Source organism: Xylona heveae, assembly GCF_001619985.1.
Source record: "Xylona heveae TC161 unplaced genomic scaffold L228scaffold_6, whole genome shotgun sequence".
In the NCBI taxonomy this organism is placed as follows: domain Eukaryota; kingdom Fungi; phylum Ascomycota; class Xylonomycetes; order Xylonales; family Xylonaceae; genus Xylona; species Xylona heveae.
In genome coordinates this window covers 325,058-344,224 of record NW_017264198.1, presented here as the reverse complement: position 1 = coordinate 344,224, position 19,167 = coordinate 325,058, and the positions used below count along the sequence as shown (strand labels likewise).

Genomic DNA, 19,167 nt, shown 5'->3' with positions numbered 1-19,167 from the left:
TTCAGAAAACTCATTATGCAAACAAAGAGATCCCAGTAGTTATTACTTGCAAAGTCCTGGGAACATTTTCCCTTGATTTTCCTCAACTCTGATTCTGAACGTCTGTGGACATATTCTGACGGCGATCCTAGAACATCTCCCAGCAGACTCGATCAACTTACCTTGGGTAGTCTGATCCTTCCAAGGGATTTTTCCATTCTCTCAATATCAACTATTCGATCTTGTTGCCTTTCTCTTGGCGCATCAGTTTCAGAATACTGGGGTTCAGATTTCTCGTCGCAAGTGATCGAGCACAACCAATCCTTACTAACGACAGTCAACAATGGAACAATCCATTTCTCTAAAGAAACTCGCCGAACCACTTTTTACTGCATTTAGGGACCGCAGTCAAAACTACGACTCTCTCGAAGAGGAGGAAGAAAGTATCGCGTCTCAAGACGACACAAGCCTCGACGACTCTATTTCAGTCAATGACGACGAAACGCCTCAAGAAAAACTTAGGGCTTCAAACACCCCCGCTAGCGAAGAGAAGACCAGCTCCTTCAAGGATTACTTTGTCCGACTTTCCAGAGGCAATACGGAGCCATTGCCGCCAGCAGAGGTCCTCACCAATGCCCAGCAAGGAAACTCTAGCGGCGAACTTGCTCCACCACCTAGTTCTCTTCTTCGACAATCTGAAGCCATCTCATTTGATTCAATTTTCAAAGCAGCCGCCGCACAGCTGATTCGCAATGATCCGAATCGACGCAAAGCATCCTCTGTTCCACGGATAAGTCGGCCTCTTGTCCAGGAGACGCAAGCACAGCGACCAAAGACTTTACCCCAGAAGAAAGACGCTGTTCAGAAGAAACGCGTCGAGTTCAGGAAAACACCTTCTGTCAGAATCATCCGAAACAACACGACCACCACTGCTACTAATGCATCGAGAGCTTCAGTGGCCGCCCGGGCTCCATCTACGTCTCGTCCGTCCATAGTCCTGCAGGAAACCCAGACGCCTCCTAAGAAAATTTTCAGGCCCACTCCAGGACAAGCCGCGTTCATGGCGACGGGGATGGGCCTGTTTGCTCCGCATCCGCTCTTACCTCGCTCCGACAGCGAGTTTGAGAATGGTCTGCACATGCTCAAGGAAGCAGCGCATGATTGGGCGCGGAAATGGTTTGGATATAAACTGTTTGACAGCAGTGATGCCAACTCCGATGAAGACTCGGAGAATGAAGCTGATCCAGGGCTGTCTCGCAAGGAACAAAGACAAAAACAGCGCCAAGCCATCCTCTTTGAACTATACGATCTCTGCGAAACGCACCCCGAGTTGGTCAAATACGCTGGGTGGATTGCTGATGGGCATTATGGCTGGGAAGAGATTTTTCTTGACCCGGACCAACGGGCAGTGCTTGTGTATGGTATTCTGGGCAAAGTGTTTGAAGTGCATGTTTTTGGACGCCTGCTTTTTGGCGGAACGCAATCGCAGGTAACGGCGTTGTTGAGTCTTGAGAAAGAATCTGCGCATCGTGAAGGTATTGTATCCCCCTGATCCATTCTTCAGCATCCTCCTTCTAAACCCCTATATTTTTTTTTTTTTTAATTAAAACTCCATTTCTCACCCTTCCTTGCGAAGGATTGTGTACCTCAATTCCCGTGTTCTTCATCATGTGGCAAACAAGTTCAAAAACTTACCATGCGTAGGCTTCAAACGCACAGCTCTCCGCGCCGCAGCAGTCAAAACGTTTCTCGGAGACGACATTGTCCCGCCTGCATTTGAATCCGACGTCGAGCAATTGACTCTGCGCATATATACGCTTTTATCCTCTCTGCTGCCCCGCAGTTCGTTTACTTCGACCACCACCACCACCACCATCACGACGAATGCCGAATCAAATCCTGATCCAGCAGCAGCAGCAACAGCAGCAACAGCAACAGCAGCCACCATATCCCCCGTCATCAACCAATTCGTATCCTCGCTGCACGCGCTCGTTCGCCAGGCGGGCAAAATCGCAGTAGACATGCGCCGCGAAGACACAATCTACTACATTTCGCCTACATACAAGGACGAAATGTACGACGGCAAGGAAATGCGCGGCATCAATTTCACCCCGCACAAGTGGGGTCCCAGGTCGGACGAGGAGCGGCATCGCCGGAGATATGAAAGGGAAGCTGAGTCGAAGATGGAGCGCCTACAAGCGGACACGAAAACGGAGCGGCAACAAGACAAGTCGAAGACGAAGCGGCAACAACAGAAGTCAGCAAAGGACATCGAACCCAAACCCAAACCCTGGGATGAAGTAAATGAGGGAATACCCCGCTCGAGCCGCCTGCCGCTTGTGAAAGTTGTCTGTTTTCCATGCATCACGGCATATCGGCCAGGAAGTGGCCGCGAAGGGGGCGAAGATGACGGATATCGCATGCGGATCATTTCCCGCGCGGACGTGTTCTTGCATTGGGGCTCTCAGAGGTCGACGAAAGTGCGGGTAACGACGGAGGGAAAGGAGAAAGCCACGAATAGGCCGCCATTACTAAAAGATCCGAATGATTTGACGTTGGTGGAGTGGCTGGAGAAGATTGGTGAGGAGAAGAAGAAGGCGGGCGGGAAAAGTGCAGGGTGTGTGGTAATGTGATGTGACATGAGATGAGATGGTAGATTAAAGACGAGAGAGAAAAAGAGAGAGGAGAAAGAAAAGGAAAGAGGAGAGGGGTGTAAGAGATCCGGTAGCGATATAAAGATGATTTGGGGGGGGGTTTGCATGTTGTGCTCGTGCATGGGTGGGCAATGGACGACTATGGCTATAGGGATGAATTGAGGTGTTGATGCTGTCAAATGGATTTAAAGATTAGGGTATTTGCTCCCTTCCCACGTTGTCTATTATTCTCTATTTCTTATATGCTTTTGGTTTTCCTTTTTATGAATTATTGGTCGACTCTGGGACAATCAGCCCAGTTATGCTCTTTTGATGATGGAAATAAAGTGACCTTTCTTGAATGGTTTGGAGTTGAGATTATATGTTTTTATTGGAGTGGGTAGCTAACGAAATCTATCACGCGCGTTGACTTCTCCAGAGCTCTTGAACCGGTAAGAGCATAGTGTCCAGTAAATTTGCCCCCGAATTTCTAAAGATCACCTTGGGGGGAGAGGGCATGCGCATATTCTCGGACTCTCTAGTTAAAGAGTCCTCTTACTTCCTTGTGACAACATAGTAGAGCCATGACTCGCGATGCTGCGTGATTCTAATTTTGCTTACCTGTCAGCCAAGGGTCTTGCAAAAGTTCCTTGGCCGTTGCTCTCTCCTCGGGCATCCAGGTCAGAGCCTTTCGCAAGAACTGGAGGAAGCCTGATTTATTTTCTGATTCAGTCTCCAAAGCCTCCAATGTCCGCGCGTGCGGAATGGGTGCAGCGCCCAACCACTCCCCTGTGATGATGGTAGTTAGCAAAGATAGTGTGGAATAGAGAGTCTTCGCAATCTATTGTTCCACATTTCGAGCTTGTTGTGGTGGCCAACATACCTTGGTCATCCCAAAAGTCAGATTTCCTCTCCGGATTTTTGGCTAGGAATTCCCTAGGTGGTGGTCCCAACGCGGCAATCAGCTGAGCGAGGTGAGCAGCATCATTCGCATCGCCATTTTCGTCACGCGCTGTGAAGAGCCTATTTGGTTCAAGGAGTTCCCACGCCTATTCTCAGACTACTGTTAGCGTAGGAGTAAGAAGGCCGTCAAGTTCGGATGGAGTCTATACATATTAATAAGAAAATTGGATGAATTAAGACTTACCGTGAGACCAGCACTCCAAACATCAACTGGATAGCTCCATTCTACATGAAGCAATATTTCTGGCGCGCGATATTCACGAGGCATAATCTCGCCGCTGTGTGGCCCTGGCCCGATCGCCGCCTCGCCAAAGTCAGATAGTAGCAATGGGCCATCCTGAATAGTCGCTATGAGGCGCGAGAGATAGATGGTCCGATCAGGTGAGACTGGCTTGCGGGTCACCGGCGATGTCATTTCTCCTTCTTCGAGTCTGTGAAACATGTTGTTATCGGGGCTGCCTAGGAGCATATTGCCGTAGTGGACATCTATAATCATGTCAGCGATAGAAAGTAAAATGATGAATTAGGCAGACACAGAAGGAATTAAATGAAGGCGCGATACCGGTATGGATAACCTCTCCTTCGGTATGTAGAAAGTCCAAAGCCTCAAGCAGCTCAGTCATGGCGCCTCTTACGACCTCTTCATGAAATCCATTTGGTTGAAATACATGTTTCATGTCGAAGAGGCTCATCTGTGCTGCTTCAAGGACAAGAATGATATGTTTGCCATGTGGACCGGTGATTTCAAAGGAGTCTAAGAACCTCCTTATATTGCCTCGTCCTTGATGTGAACTCTCTGCCACCCGGGGGGAGATATGATGATAACATGGAAGTTCGCGGTGCACCAATGAGCTATTCACATACACCTTCAGTGCGACATACAGATGATCTCTACAAAATTTAGCTGGACATCATGATTTCAAAGCTCGCTCGTGGACACTGACCTCAGATCACGAGCCAGCCAATTAGTCGAACAACTACCAAACCCGAGCTTTGTAACTACTTGGTAGCGATCTTGGAAAATCTCACCCATTCGAACTGGATAGAATCGATGTTCGCGGTACTCATGCAACTCCTTCTCTTCCACCGGACGATCCGACTCGAGGACTTCGAACCCGCTGGTAGGAAGCGACCGTGGCTGTTCTAGTGTGTTTGACCCTGCTGTTTCTCTGGTCGAGAATGATCTGAACAAAGATATGATGGATCTTCGTGGGAAGGGCACTCCCAGTCTGGGATGCACAGGAAAGGCAGCTTGAATCATTGGACCATTACCCATTCTGCTTGGTCGTAAATAAGTTGCCAACCAGAACGTTCGCCTCATTTGGGACGCCATGTCTGAACGAGATCGCAGCAGGCAAATATGTCAGCTATATTTCGAAACTGCAAAATCATCATCATTATCAATATTTTTCTGAGGACGTGGGCCGTTATTGCAGATATAGCGAGATATTTATGGTAGAGAGACTCACGCAAACAAAGCTAAAAAAGGGTAAACAATCTCGAAGATTTTGGCGACCCACGAGAAATTATCATCATTAAGCGCTTTTCATCAAGGAAAACTAGGTGGTCGAAGGATGGACACAGGATAATTGTATAGGAAGAAGATTGATTTAGAATTTCAATTGAAATTAGTTATGATGGAAATTTCGACTGATACCAGTCCTGCCTAGCGAAAAAGCCAGGTGTGCGCGCACCAAGTAATGCTTGTTTATTAAAAAGGTTATGAAAATGGTTTCACTCCAGCCCATGCGTACTCTATAATCAGTGTGCGTAATACCGTAGATGCCGCTGTTACAATTCATAACACAATTACCGAGATCCCTCTTGCTGGGATCCTTGACTGCTAAGTCCTACAACGTTTCGCAAACTTCCGAAACTGAGGACGTCGCGAATGCGCGTGGCACCCGAAAAGAGCATGCATAGCCGATCTATGCCGCAACCCCATCCCCCAGTGGGCGGGAGGCCCCATTCCAAAGCATCCAAATAACTCTCATCGACACGAGCTTCATTTTCCGAGTCTCGATACTGAGCTTGCTCAACAAATTTTCGCCGCTGCTCAAACGGGGAATTCTCCTCTTCGTATGCATTGACAAGCTCTCGCGCGCCGACAAACAACTCTACACGAGTGGACACGGGTTGCTGTGTTTCTGGGTCAAGGAAAGACTTGGAAAGAGGAGAGAGACATTCCGGGTGATGAGTGATGAAGGTTGGACTGTCACACTGCGGTTCAATGTACTCGGATGACAGCCGGTCAAGCAAACGCGGGAGGGTTGGCGGGTCAGGTATAGGTATGGAGAGCTTGTGGAAGATCTGAAGAATATCTGAAGTGGCAGTAGGCGAGCTCAGATCCGGGAGTGTTTGACCAATAGCTGCCTCAATGGTAGGAATAAACGCCAAGCGCCGAAATGGCGTCTTGAAGCTCACGGTTGTAGGGGCCAACGAAGTAAACGTTGTAGCTTTAGCCTGCTGCACTGATTCTGCCATACCAGACATCAGTTCTTCCGTCATTTTTATGAGATCTTCTAGATCGGCGAATGATTTGTAAAATTCACAGGTCGTGAACTCAGGATTATGCGTTGGATCCAATCCTATCTTCAAGTTATTTCATGGCCCGTAGGAAGCTTAAGATTGGAAGGAAATTTACCCTCGTTTCGAAAAGTTCGACCTATTTCAAACACACGATCCATTCCGCCTAAAACCAGCCGTTTAAGCCATAGCTCAGGTGCTATTCTCAGCGTGATTCGTTGCTGCACAAACTCGGTGGCGGTTGTGACAAATGGGCGAGCTATGGCTCCACCAGCATCTCCGGCTAGTATGGGTGTTTCCACTTCTAAGAAATCCCGAGCCTGGAAATAATCTCGCATATAGCGTATAATATGCGATCGCAAGCGGAAGGTGTCGGCAGCTTGTTTGTTGACGAGTAAGTCTGTGTGCCTGTTTCGAGTTCGTGTGCTCTCATCTGTGAGGGAAGTAGGGAGCTGGTGCAAGCTGGGCGAGAGAAGTTTAGGAAGCTCAATCGCTTTGATAGAAAGCTCTCCCCGCTTCGTTCGATGCGGATGACCAGTGATTGCTATGATCTGTTAGAAACCAGAAGTAAAAACTATACGCACGGGTCCATACTGAAAATGTCTCCTCGCCGAAGAATGTGATAGAAGAGTTTGAATTGTTCCCTGGTAACGCCCGTACTTTCCATCTTTTTCAGATCGCACAGCGCCTGGAGTCTAGATCCATCTTGAACAATGTCCAAAAATACGAGCTTTGAACCTGCTATTCTGGACGAGTGGACCCTGCCTGAATTTGTTAGCAGAGGCATCCGAATTTAGAATTCGAATTCTCGTCGAACCTCGTACAGTGACGACCTGGTCGTTTTTCGTCTCTTCGGGCACAAGTGAATCATAGTTTCGCCGAAACTCGTTGCAGGTGATAGCTCGGTCGTCGTTGAGGACTCGTGGATATAACTCAGTACTTAATTTATTGAGTTCCTTGTAACGTTGTTGAACATCGCCCGCTTCATTTGAGAGATATGGCGTAGCTGCCTCAGAACCCCTTCGCCGAGTAGCATGATAAAATCTTGCGTGGACGGAGCGAGCTGCTCGAGTAGGTCGTGGGAGGTCTCTCCATAGATATGGCCTTAAGAAGCGGAGGCCTAGGCCTGCCATACTTTCTAGAGTCAGTCCCAATCAAGATACACAGTTGAAGGGTTTTGATTCTGGCTTAAGGGTAAAGTTCAGATATAGAGAAAGGTATAGTCACTGGTCTGGAGACCCAGATCTCATTCGCAACGGTTCTTGAAATAAATATTCATCATACAAGCAATTGACGGCAGGAATGCTGTGTTTGAAAGATAATACATACACTAACTAAGTTTTCGCCGTCGACTTGGCTCAAAATCAGCTCCAACGTTTGAACGGAAATCTGTATCGTAGTAGTGTTCTGCTCGAACTTTGGCGCGAGCAGTCTTTGCGGGAGAAGTCCGCCGAGATGGCCCAAGCTTCTAATTTCTCTTTGGGGGATCAACGACAACCAGAACCGCAGCAGCGTCACGACGGCTTCTAAAACAACCTATTCGCAGCTCCAACCACAATCGAACAGCCTTTACTACCTGCGAGTCCTGGTCAGAGCCTTGGAATATAATTTGTTGTTATCTGCCTCAAATCCGTCGCCTCATACAACCGCCCTTGGTACATCATGTCTTTCCTTTTCGGAGGCCGCCCCCAACCCTCCTCGGCGGAGAAAATTGCCGCCGCAGAGACTGAAGTTGAGATGGTTTCAGACATGTTCAATAGGTATACACTGCGCCTATCTCAGCATATCTAGCCTTAGAAATTTACTTATTGCTGACAATCCCAAAGACTGGTTCAATCCTGCACGAAAAAGTGCATTCCTACCGACTACCGTGAGGGCGATTTGAACAAAGGCGAGTCTGTCTGCCTAGACCGTTGCGTCTCAAAATTCTTCGAGGTCAACGTCAAAGTTAGCGAGAAAATGCAAGGTGAGGCGGCCGGACGAGCCGGCGGCATGGGAATGGGCATGTAAGCCGTTAATGTGTTTGCACGGCGGATGGCAGATATTTTCACGGACAGCAGTGGACAAAATGTTTTCATTGTCGGTACGGAAGCCCATGGGGAAGGGGATTTATTGTACATTTAAAAACCAATTGGCGTCACGGGGATGCAGGGATCACTGTATGTCTCGGGTTCAAATATGCTAAGATGCCTCTCTATCGGAAATGCGAATTTTTGGTATACCAAGTTCTCATCAATCCTCAACGCCCTGCTCCATGATTTGCAGCGCCCATCTCCCCAAGCCAAATAAACACCTGATTACCAATTACCCTTTGAGTATTAAAGCGCCAATAAAGGATCTCTCCCAATTCCAAAAAGCATTCTGACTACCCAATGCAGCCAACCTTCTTTACGGCGTTCCTCAAACATGAATTCCTGCGCTCTGGCCTCAAGCTCTTTGACTGCCCGTTCAAAGTCAGTCACACCATCTTCGACATCTTCGACTTTGGAGTGTAAGATCCCAAGCTCGTATTCCAGCTTCTGGCTCAGCGTTTCCACTTCTCGAATCTTCTCAGACAGATGCAATTTTTCATCGGACAATAGGTCGTTCGCACCATTGCGCAAAGACTGCAGTTCCTCCGCTCGTTGGTATAATATTGAATTCAAGTTTTCTTGCTCGCCAGTTGCCTGAACATCCAGGCTTTCTGTGGCGGCTAACTTTTCCTCCACCCAAGCCCCAACCTGGCTATCAAGCTCCATCAAGACCTGACGCATTCGTTTTGCTTCTTCAGTAAAAGCACTCTGCCCAGAAACAAGCTGCGAGACATCTGGTGTGGTGACGGGGCCATCGGCCGAAAACGTTATCTCCTTCCAGCACAAGATGGCATCTTCGGCCACACTGAATGAGAGGTGCCTAGGCCATCTGGCGTCTATCCTTGATCCCGACCTGTAATCTTGAAAGCGCGTCATACTTTGAGTTCGCCTTAGGAAGACGCCAATCCCTCCATTGATCAATCCCGTTTGAGCAATCGGATCTTCTCTTCCCAATTCCCCATACGCGGAACCAGTCGTAGACTGTTCCCGTGATAGAGGCATTAAACGCTCCTCGCGCGTTTGGAGGTATCCACTGGCGGTTGAGTCTTTCCGAGCGCCCTCACTTGCGACTCTATCAATGCCATCCTGCGAGGACAAATCGAGACCGGCGGAGACCTGGTAGGGGAGCCCAGGGGTGAAGACTTCAAGCGTCTCAGCAGACGGTTCTTTAGAATCCTCAACCATGCCAGCTCCCTTGAAAGACCGCTCAAATGGATCATCCCCTGCTTCACTAGGACTGAGTGGAGGAGCAGATCTAAGTCCGTAGAAAGATCCCATGGGCTCGGCATCGTCCCCAAGATGGTTGCGATCAGACCATTCGGAAGGTCTACCATCCTCTTTAGAATGCTTATGATGGCCCCTGAGCCCTGATCTCCCAACAGCATCTTTGATTCGACCAAGCCCACTGCGCGCATCGTTCATCCGACCGGTCATACTTTTGAACATGTTCTTCCGTAGCTGTTGATCTCTGTCGCCCCAATCTAATGTATTTTGTGAATTCGAAGGCATACGGGTAGGTAAACCGTCATCACGCTTCCTCCTGCCACTATCCATGTCAAATGAGTCTCCTCCTTTATTAGACCATCTGTATCCGCCACCCTCATCTTTTAGAAAAACCATTCCTTCCTGATCGGATGTTCTTCCTGCCAAATCGCTGGACATACTCTTCATTGGCTTACCATACCATAGCCATTTTGCTCTCTCGCCATGTATGACTTGAAGAAACGTATCGATGTCCAGAGTCTCGACTTCAGCAATACCGGCTTTCTCTCGAGCCCCCACCATCTCCATCATCATTTCTCCGCCCTTGCCACTAAGTTCTGCCACGGTCGATTTTACCGCCTTCGGAACGAGCCAACCTTCCCCTGAGGCAGCTTTCGCAGTAACGCGGTGAAGCCGGTCAAGTGTCTGACGATCTAGTCGGCTCGTTTTTGGTAATTTCTGTGATTTCTGGAAGTAATATATACCCCGTTTCAAACTCTGTACGTCGAAACAGTCCTTGGCTACCGGCGCACCATACGCATTGAGACGATTTCTCGCGCCCATAAGCATGCCCACAAGGCCGGAAACGGTAGTTGGACCCAGAATACCATCACTTGGCTCCACATTATAAAATTCGGAGCCCATCTCCACCCACCAATCATTGACTGCACGCTCGGTAACATCGCACAAAAGCCCGTCGGCATATTCTGGGCCAAGCTTTCCAAACATTACCAGTGCAAACTGACAGAACTTGACCATTTCTATGACAGCGCTGTAAATAGGAATGCGCTCGCTGGTTTTGTACAGTTGATGGAATTTGGCCTGCGTAGCCCCGCTGGGGGTGGTCAAGCTCAGGCCCACTCGCCCCGAACAACCCAATCTTTTCAGATCAACGTTCACAATGAAGTCATCTCTATACTTTCTTGTGTCACCTTCCGGAACCGGGATAACAGTCAATGCGGAAGGAAACCCGCTGAGATTGGTAACCATCAAAACACCGAGAGGTGTCTCTTTCCGCCGAGCGTGAAACTGAGACACAGCTTTGAAATATACTCGCAGCCTTTGAGACCATGCTTCCTCATTTGTTGGAACACTCAGGACGCTCACAACAACTGAGTGAGATGGATCCCCCGTGTAGGTGGTGATCACAAATGTCGGGTGAGCACGGGAACATGCCCACTGCTCAACAAGATAGAGCTCATAACCTTCAAGCCTTTGCCGACGCTGGAGAACTGTTGTAGACGGGTCTTCTTCAAGATATCTGATTTGGACGAATTAGCAATTCGTCGCTGTATTTGTTTGATTTGAAGTACCTGAAAGCCACCGGGTCTGTAAAAACAAATCTTTGATGGGTGGGTTTTATGAACGGCGCTCCATCTTCAGGTCTATTTCCAGATAATTGACGGGATCCCTTTAGACTCTGTGTATGGGAAATGACATCCCTCGAGCCATTAACCGTAAGTATTGATGGACCGCTAAGCTGCGACTGTTGCGCTGTAACTGAAGCTTGAGGCGAGAGCATCTCAGCCATTACGACGGATGCTGTATTGAGTAGGTAGGGCGCAGGGCAAGTTCAGACCTCCTAACATAAACGAACACTTCGCTCGGTGACACCTTTTCCCATCGAGTCGGCTTCTGGCCTTGGAACATAATGCACCAGGTTGTGTGTTTGCTTGAACTTGATCATCTTTCACATGGTGACGTTGTGTCTGGGCGTTGAGCATAACGGCGCTATTGGTCTCTGCGGTATTCCGTTTACTTATCGCTCCGATAAACTAACTGAGAAGTCCAAAGGCGCCGCTCTGGGGAGGTGCATCATCCGACCAAGTGTCTCATAGTCTATGCCTTCTTCGTCCGCAAAAAGTTGCTCAGATGATGAAAAGCAGGTGCTTCTTTCGTTTGCATTTTCTTTAAGGACTTTTTGTCATCAGTATATATAAGACTTGTGTTCGCATCTACGGAGCAAGAGCGTCACTGTCGACCTTGACCTTCTTCCTGTCCAGTGTACTCGGCAGTAGCTCGCCGACGTCTATACAATGGAAGCCCTTAACAAGGAGCACGAACGGCTTTGCAAAAAGAGCAATCTCTCCCAAAGTATATCTGATATCCAAAAGACAATAGACACTTTGGTCACTGCACGAAATACAATAGAGAAAGGTAGGTTATTACGGAGAAGCTTCTCGGGAGCTCAATCCAGTTCGACTCGAATGCTCCAAGCCCGTCATACTATTATCGTTGTCAATTTGGGTCCGGTCTAATCTATATATTGTTTCCAGATTCAAACGCGACTTCTCTAACAGTTGCCAAGCTGCAAGGTTCCGTCAAGCAATCATTTGACAAGATCAATGATGATTTGAAAGATGTTCATTCTGGTTTAGGAAAGTACGTCAAGGCTTTGGATAAGGTTCGACCACCGTTTCCTGATTACTGTATAGTTCTGTTAGAGGGCTGTCGAGGAGCACGATCTGACGCATTGCAGAAATTCAAAGATAGACCCATCCCAACTAGCGAATACGATGCTCTTTCATCACACCCTTCTTTGATTAATAGAGCGATTGCGATGCATCTGCTGCGAGAAGGGCAATTTTCTGTAGCTTCAACTTTCATAAGGGAAGCAACCGCAAACCCGCCTCGGGTTGATTCAAATACGGAACCTGCAGATGGCTCTATTGGCTTGCCAAATGACCTTGGCATGGGACCTCTAAAGTCAGAATCGCTGCAGGAATTATTTGCAGAAATGTATTACATCCTGCATGAACTCAGAGACAAGAAAAATCTCTTGCCAGCCATTGAGTGGGCGAAGGCTCATAGCGCTACATTGGAGATTCGCGGAAGCAACCTTGAGTTTGACCTCAGCAGGCTGCAATTCATTTGGCTTTTCATGGGCGGGGACCAAGGCAATGGTCAACATGGATCGTTTTCCGGTCCTCAGAAAGCGCTGGACTATGCAAGATGTGAGTTCGGAAGGTTTCAGGAACGATATCTGCGGGAGATCCAGCAACTTGGTGCAGCGTTAGCATATGAGCCGAATCTTCAACAGTCACCTTATCGGCTGGTTTTTCACAATGATCATGCCTGGGAAGAGGTGGCAACTTCGTTCACTCGGGAATTCTGTTCTTTGCTCGGTCTTTCGGCCGATTCGCCTCTCTATATAGCCGCGACCGCTGGAGCTATTGCGCTGCCAACCTTGTTGAAATTACAATATATTATGAAAGAAAAGAAGACTGAGTGGACTACTCAGAATGAGTTACCGGTAAGTTTTACCTGTTACAGAGATTGGCAGTTAAATTCTTATTCAATTCACCGTTCAGGTCGAGATTCCTTTGCCACCGTCTTATCATTTCCACTCGATCTTTGTCTGTCCAGTTTCAAAAGAGCAGACAACAGATCAAAATCCGCCCATGAGAATGCCATGCGGCCATGTGGTCGCACAAGAATCGCTGATGAGGCTGAGCAAGGGGAGCAAATTCAAATGCCCCTACTGTCCTCGAGAAAGCCATCCTAGAGATGCGAAGAAAGTCTTTTTGTGAGTCATTGCTATTCTAGTTAGGAGAAAGATGCAGGTATAATATGGCGAAAGGTTGGCGTAGCTAGTGGACTGCATTTTCAGGGGCATATTCAAGGAGTCAAGGTAGCGCTTTAACTTGTGGTGTTGTTTCTGGTGGTTATTTGGCTACTTTTTACCAAATTCAATCTGGCGAATATTCATTATTTTTCATGCCACTCTTAGCCGGCAGATATAGGGTTCGTCACTGGATAATTGAAGGACTTTCCCATACCATAATGATAAAGAAACACAGAAATGTCCAAGCGGGATTTCCCCATCACAGTGATTCGAGTATTTCTACATTCTGTACGCGACATCTATCTTGGTGAAGGCAGCAGCCACAATCGAAATTCACGGGAAATTATGCTGAGACAAATGTACAAATGCAAAGTCCAAAAGCCAGGGAGGGTTTGGAGTCGAGCAAAACAAAAGAATTGATGGTTATTCGATAGCTGGACGAAATGACATCAATTGAATTTCTCGCTACTTTGGGTGGCCCGTTCGCGGTTCGCCGTAGCGCAACCCTTGTCTTGTCCTCCATCATGTGAAAGTCACTGTTTAGAAAAGAATTTCGGGGGCGCCGCTGCGCATTGAAGCAAAATGACAACGTTAAACGCATATCAATCATCCGACCTCTCGCTTCCCTCGGACTCGTATATCTATTCAGTCGTTCCAACTTCCACTGGACTTGCTGCGATATCTTCGGACGATTCACTTCGTCTTTTCGGTCGCGAGAATCTGCGGCTCCTTTCTGGCGGAGTGCTGAAACGGGTCCATCAAGGCGTCACCTGCTTGAAAGCATTTGACGAAGGTGGAAATATTCTGGCTACCGCAGGAAGCGATGGGCTGGTCCGTACTTGGGATATTAGATCTGGGGGAAATGTTCACACTTTTGACAAAGGTGAGCTTGACTCGAAACTCACGCACACGCTGTGGGTGACCAGGGAATTAATTTCATTCACACATCAGGCTATAATGGATCCATTCTTTCACTAGAGTGCTGTAGCGCAAGCTCTACGATCGTCGCCGGTACGGAACTAATTACAAAGCCCAGAGAGGATCCACAAGCCAGTGTGATGTTCTGGTATGTGCTGTTCAGGAATATGATTGACATGCGCGTTGCTCGCAATGGAGAGCGACTGACTGACTGGCCAGGGATATCAGATCGACCGCGTCTCCGCGTCAAAAGTATACGGATAGTCACAATGACGATGTGACGGAGGTGATTACAGATGATGCTTTTGATACTTTACGTTGCTAATTTCTAATAGCTCCAATTCCATCCTACCAATCATTCTCTGCTTGTGTCAGGCAGCACGGATGGTCTGGTCAATGTCTACAATTGCAATATTACAGATGAGGAAGATGCCTTGATCCAAGTGATCAACCATGGCTCTTCCATTCATCGGGCAGGGTTTCTCAATGACAAGGATATCTTCGCCCTCAGCCATGACGAAACGCTGTCAATGTACCAGCTCACAGACCCAGACAATGAGGACGAGGCACCCAGTCCTATCGTTTTTGGCGACATCAGAGGAAGACTGGGATGCGAGTATGCTATTGGTGTGTTCATGACAGAAGAAGGTGCGATCCTGGGAATTGGCAACCACAGGTAAGAAGTTTTCGGTCTCTGGAGAGGAATCGGAATTGCTGATTTGCTGCTTATGAAATCAGTGAGCATCGCCTAGAACTCGTCCGTATGGATCAACGACCACAATGGACCCTAGACCAGATGCCTACATTAAAGCTGACGGATGCCCATGGTGACGAAATTGTTCGATCACTGTATATTGACACCAAGGTAGGCTCTTCGTTTCAGTTTAATTCCTTTATGCTAACTCCACCGTACAAGTCTTCCACAATCTACAGTTCAGGTGAAGATGGACAAGTCCGAGCTTGGAAATTCCCCAGTAATAAAGAAGAAAATATGGATGGCTTAAAATCTTCAGACGATGGCCATCTGAGCGCTAGGCGGAGAAAAGGAGCCTCAAAGGGAGGGAGATTCAACCCTTACTAAACACTGGCCAAGATTTCAATTTATAAAGATAGCTTCATTCTTCAAAGGAAAATATTCCCCACCGAGAAGAAGATAAATATATGAAAAATGATGAACGTGGAGACTTTTTATGTTGATGATCTCCCTCTTGAATTCAATTATGAACAGTCTAGCTTTTCTCTCTGTAACGGCCTGTTGAAGGAGCGGGATGTTAGTTACTGGGTGAGCAGGAACAGTTCCCTTACTCGCTAGTTGCATCATACATGCTCGGCAGGAGTCGGTTCAGCTAGCCGAGAGCTCATGCCAGTGACTGGTGGGTGACATGCGACCAAGTAAACCAAGTAGGCAAGCTGTCCACATCTCGTGAGATGCTATTTGTGTAAGAACAACAGGGCTACCTCATGTCTAGGCTCCTTTAATATAAGGATTGTTTGCATCTGATGTTCTCCATTCCTAGTATCTTCAACCCGTCTTGGGTCACTTAAGACAGCCGTCATGAGAGGTCGGCAGCTTCGGCTGCTGCCGTTACTGTTTGGTAAGCTCCAGCGGTAGGCGCTCATTTCAATCCCAATTCTAATATACTATATTTCCGTGCAGTCATCACATGCGCATTTGTACATATAGCTTGTGGACAGCAAGAGGTCTTGAATGGCCAACTGCAGCGTCATGAAGCCCAGCAAGCTCCCGAGTTACAGCTCGAGCATCCGAAGCCCGTTTCACACATTGGTATCCCCAATGACGAAAGACGAGCGAGTGATTCAAGGGAAGCGAATGGTTAGCAGCTCTTCTCCGGAGATCTTCTGAAAATGAAGAGACTTACAAAGTATAGGTGCCCCGTTAGTGGAGGAAGCGCTTGCCCTTCTGCGGTCACTTGAAGTCCACCGCGATGGTTTTCCGATGACAAAGAAAGGCTCCAGTTTATTTGGCGGAATCTTTTATTATGCGAAAGAAGCATTCGTTCTTTTGTTCATGAAAGATGCACCCCAAGAAGAGGAATCGAAGACGTCGAACGTGCGGGCCACCGTGGATCCCAAGTTATTGACCGCCGTCGAGCTCTTAAAAGCTGCATCCGATCAAGGACATGCAGAAGCAGGCAACATATTAGGGGATCTGAATTTCTGGGGGAATTTTTCCTACCCTCAAAACTACAGCGAAGCGTTGAACAGATACTCGGCGGCTTCCTTGAAGGGCAATACTGCAGCTCAACACATGCTCGGGTTTCTTTATGGTACAGGTTTCGGCGGAGCTGTAGTGCAGGATCAGGCCAAATCTTTGTTGTATCACACTTTCGCTGCTTTAAGTGGAGAGACTCGTTCAGAGATGACTGTGGCGTTTCGACACTACACGGGAATCGCCACCCCTCGAAATTGCGATGAGGCGGTATTTTATTACAAAAGGGTCGCCGACAAAGCGGTACAATATTTCAGGTCTGGGCCTCCGGGAGGTCGAGCGTTGGTCAAGGATTCATACAGACTATCTGACGATGACGGCGGCGTTTATGGGGAGGGAGCCAGTGTTGTTAGCTCAGGAATAAACGCCAACAGAGGAAGCCCAAGCACCGAGAGTCAAGCGTCCATGGACGACGTCTTGGAATACTTGGATTTGATGTCAAGAAAAGGAGACCTGAAAGCCACCTTTGGACTGGGGAAACTGTACTATGACGGCTCAAGAGTGCTGAGGCAAAACTATAGAAGGGCTAAAACGTACTTTATGATTGTCGCAAAACGCTACTGGGGCAAAGATGGAAAGATCATTGCTGGAGGCGGACCTGGCATCGAAAAACTTGCTTCAAAGGCCGCTGGATATCTTGGTCGAATGTTCTTGCGCGGAGAAGGAGTAGAGCAGAATTTTGACAAAGCACTCATCTGGTTCCGACGCGGCTTGGCGAACGGGGATTCTCTTTGTCAATACAGCATGGGACTCATGTTTCTCAATGGTCTGTCTTTACCTAAAGATCCATTAAGAGCAGCAGACTATTTCAAAGCAGCTGCAGATCAGGATTTCGCCCCTGCTCAAGTACGTTTCGGGGCGCTCTTATTAGACCAGGGCGATGTCCAAGTGGCAACGAAGTACTTTGAACTAGCAGCTCGGCACGGAAACATTGAAGCCTTTTATTTTCTTGCTGAGATCAGTAACCAAGGCATTGGACGCGACCAATCGTGTGGCGTTGCAACGACTTATTACAAGATTGTTGCCGAGAAAGCTGAGGCTATCCATTCCTCATTCCCGGAAGCAAACCATGCATATGAAAGCGGCGACAGAGACTTTGCCCTCGCTACGTATATGATGGCGGCAGAACAGGGCTACGAGACAGCTCAGGCAAATGTTGCATACATCCTCGATCACAAGGAATCCTGGCTGTCCACCAATGTCTTCTCACGCCTAAGAAATGCAAGACAGTATGACTCTCGATTGCAAGCTCTTGCGCTGATTTATTGGACGCGCTCCGCAAAGCAATCCAATGTTGATTCGATGGTGAAAATGGGAGATTATTACCTTGCTGGATTAGGTTCAGACCCTGACAGCGAAAAAGCCGCTGCTTGTTATCAAACCGCTGCCGAATTTCAGCAAAGTGCTCAAGCGCTTTGGAATCTGGGGTGGATGCATGAGAATGGAGTCGGTGTTGAGCAAGACTTTCACTTGGCAAAGCGATTCTATGATCAAGCATTAGAAACAAACTCAGAGGCTTATCTTCCAGTCACGCTAAGTTTGCTGAAGCTAAGAATGCGAAGTTTCTGGAACACTGTCACTCATGGCAGAGTGAAATCAATTCAAAGCGAGCCAGGTAAGCGCCAGCCTCCTTTTCATTATTTTTCTCTTAATCTAATTTCGAGTTTCAAGTGGTTAAAAAAGAATGGTCGGTTCGTGAATGGATCCACAATTTCTTAGCGGAAGATCAGAGCTACTATAACGAATTGGATGATGATGACCTTTCAGATCCCAATGGTCAAGAAGGGATGCCCGGAGGCGATGAATACTACGACGATCTCGATGGCGGTATGATGGAGAGCTTGATCATTATCGGTCTTGCGGCGACACTAGCGTTCCTGATGTTTTACCGTCAACAGCGGCAATTGAATCATCAAAGAGCAGCTGAGCAGCAAAGAAACGCTGGTGGTAATGCTGCAGGTGAAGCTGGCAGACCGGCAGTTCCTGGCCAGCAACCAGATGGTGGTTTCTTCCCTCCGCCAGGAGATCCTGACTTCAATCGCTGGGTTGCTGGTGCTGTTGCACATTGATTTGTTGATATAACAGCCAAGCGGTTTCTGATTGCAAAAAAAGAGCAAAAAGTTGAGCGGCATGTATACAAGCATTATGGGTTATTGCATCAAGAGAGGACGTTTTACTATATTTGACCTGCAGGCTAACGGCGAGAATATATTGGGCTGTACCCAAATTGCCTGCTGGATCGTAATTTTCCTTTCCCCTATTCCTTCACCAATGTAGATGATTATGACAGGAGAACAGAGTAAATTGTATTGTTTTCGATGAGATGATACTCTCATAATTGTGTACTTCAAGCACCGCTTCAATAGCTTCTCGTTATTTTCGAGCCTCTGGATGATGTAACATATTGGCCCTACAAATTAGCCTAATAATACGGAGTACGAAGCGTATCTTCGACAGAATTCGTAGTTCAATGCAGTTAGCAGACCGAAAATATCTCTTGGCATCAGCCCCACTACGGTTCGGGGGTGGGAACGTAAACTATTGTCTTCCCGCAGATAGAACTCTAATTCCCGGTAATGAAGTCTCGGATCAGCGAACTTGCTACCTAAGGTAGGGAGCAAGGCCCTGGAGTTTCGGTGAAAATCTTATACGTACCTGTTCGCTACTACCCCACAATTCGATAGGACAGCTCCCCCGAATACTACCTCACTATTTTACTGCTTACCTGTTGACAAGTTAGGCCAATTTGATACTTTACCACGAACTAGGTTATAGCCTAAGAGACCTTGATTGGAAGCC

At 47.7% G+C, this 19,167-nt stretch overlaps 9 protein-coding genes across 9 annotated transcripts; 6 read left to right on the top strand and 3 right to left on the bottom strand.

Moving 5' to 3' along the window:
- Positions 1-103: 103 nt before the first annotated feature.
- Positions 104-3,031, top strand: L228DRAFT_283261 (hypothetical protein). The gene is made up of 2 exons (XM_018336100.1): positions 104-1,514; positions 1,684-3,031. Exons 1-2 carry the CDS (start codon positions 323-325, stop codon positions 2,610-2,612), a joined length of 2,121 nt encoding a protein of 706 aa, XP_018187629.1. The 5' UTR covers positions 104-322; the 3' UTR covers positions 2,613-3,031.
- L228DRAFT_145906 (hypothetical protein) lies at positions 2,713-3,117 on the top strand. The gene has a single exon (XM_018329221.1). It carries the CDS (start codon positions 2,813-2,815, stop codon positions 3,014-3,016), a length of 204 nt encoding a protein of 67 aa, XP_018187628.1. The 5' UTR covers positions 2,713-2,812; the 3' UTR covers positions 3,017-3,117.
- Positions 3,118-3,219: 102 nt separating this feature from the next.
- L228DRAFT_268568 (serine/threonine-protein kinase) lies at positions 3,220-4,851 on the bottom strand (the record flags this gene model as incomplete). Its single annotated transcript, XM_018335158.1, has 5 exons — positions 3,220-3,401; positions 3,496-3,661; positions 3,760-4,061; positions 4,138-4,466; positions 4,520-4,851. 5 exons carry the CDS (start codon positions 4,849-4,851, stop codon positions 3,220-3,222), a joined length of 1,311 nt encoding a protein of 436 aa, XP_018187627.1.
- A 533-nt stretch (positions 4,852-5,384) lies between these two features.
- Positions 5,385-7,234, bottom strand: L228DRAFT_268567 (lysyl-tRNA synthetase; the record flags this gene model as incomplete). Its single annotated transcript, XM_018335157.1, has 4 exons — positions 5,385-6,163; positions 6,220-6,645; positions 6,696-6,866; positions 6,919-7,234. 4 exons carry the CDS (start codon positions 7,232-7,234, stop codon positions 5,385-5,387), a joined length of 1,692 nt encoding a protein of 563 aa, XP_018187626.1.
- A 529-nt stretch (positions 7,235-7,763) lies between these two features.
- L228DRAFT_211673 (putative mitochondrial intermembrane space translocase subunit Tim10) lies at positions 7,764-8,111 on the top strand (the record flags this gene model as incomplete). The annotated part of the gene is made up of 2 exons (XM_018329904.1): positions 7,764-7,861; positions 7,928-8,111. 2 exons carry the CDS (start codon positions 7,764-7,766, stop codon positions 8,109-8,111), a joined length of 282 nt encoding a protein of 93 aa, XP_018187625.1.
- A 146-nt stretch (positions 8,112-8,257) lies between these two features.
- L228DRAFT_283257 (hypothetical protein) lies at positions 8,258-11,319 on the bottom strand. Its single transcript, XM_018336099.1, has 2 exons — positions 10,969-11,319; positions 8,258-10,916 (listed from the first exon to the last, which is right to left on the bottom strand). Exons 1-2 carry the CDS (start codon positions 11,184-11,186, stop codon positions 8,420-8,422), a joined length of 2,715 nt encoding a protein of 904 aa, XP_018187624.1. The 5' UTR covers positions 11,187-11,319; the 3' UTR covers positions 8,258-8,419.
- A 169-nt stretch (positions 11,320-11,488) lies between these two features.
- L228DRAFT_247684 (putative regulator of gluconeogenesis Rmd5) lies at positions 11,489-13,560 on the top strand. Its single transcript, XM_018332704.1, has 4 exons — positions 11,489-11,812; positions 11,932-12,059; positions 12,135-12,908; positions 12,967-13,560. Exons 1-4 carry the CDS (start codon positions 11,692-11,694, stop codon positions 13,183-13,185), a joined length of 1,242 nt encoding a protein of 413 aa, XP_018187623.1. The 5' UTR covers positions 11,489-11,691; the 3' UTR covers positions 13,186-13,560.
- Positions 13,561-13,778: 218 nt separating this feature from the next.
- L228DRAFT_283256 (WD40 repeat-like protein) lies at positions 13,779-15,323 on the top strand. The gene is made up of 6 exons (XM_018336098.1): positions 13,779-14,103; positions 14,172-14,286; positions 14,358-14,424; positions 14,474-14,814; positions 14,877-15,003; positions 15,055-15,323. Exons 1-6 carry the CDS (start codon positions 13,803-13,805, stop codon positions 15,217-15,219), a joined length of 1,116 nt encoding a protein of 371 aa, XP_018187622.1. The 5' UTR covers positions 13,779-13,802; the 3' UTR covers positions 15,220-15,323.
- A 237-nt stretch (positions 15,324-15,560) lies between these two features.
- L228DRAFT_220861 (ubiquitin-protein ligase Sel1/Ubx2) lies at positions 15,561-18,876 on the top strand. The gene is made up of 4 exons (XM_018330254.1): positions 15,561-15,733; positions 15,796-15,972; positions 16,028-17,983; positions 18,040-18,876. The coding sequence occupies exons 1-4, from the start codon at positions 15,694-15,696 to the stop codon at positions 18,435-18,437; spliced, it is 2,571 nt and encodes an 856-aa protein (XP_018187621.1). The 5' UTR covers positions 15,561-15,693; the 3' UTR covers positions 18,438-18,876.
- The last annotated feature ends 291 nt before the right edge of the window (positions 18,877-19,167 follow it).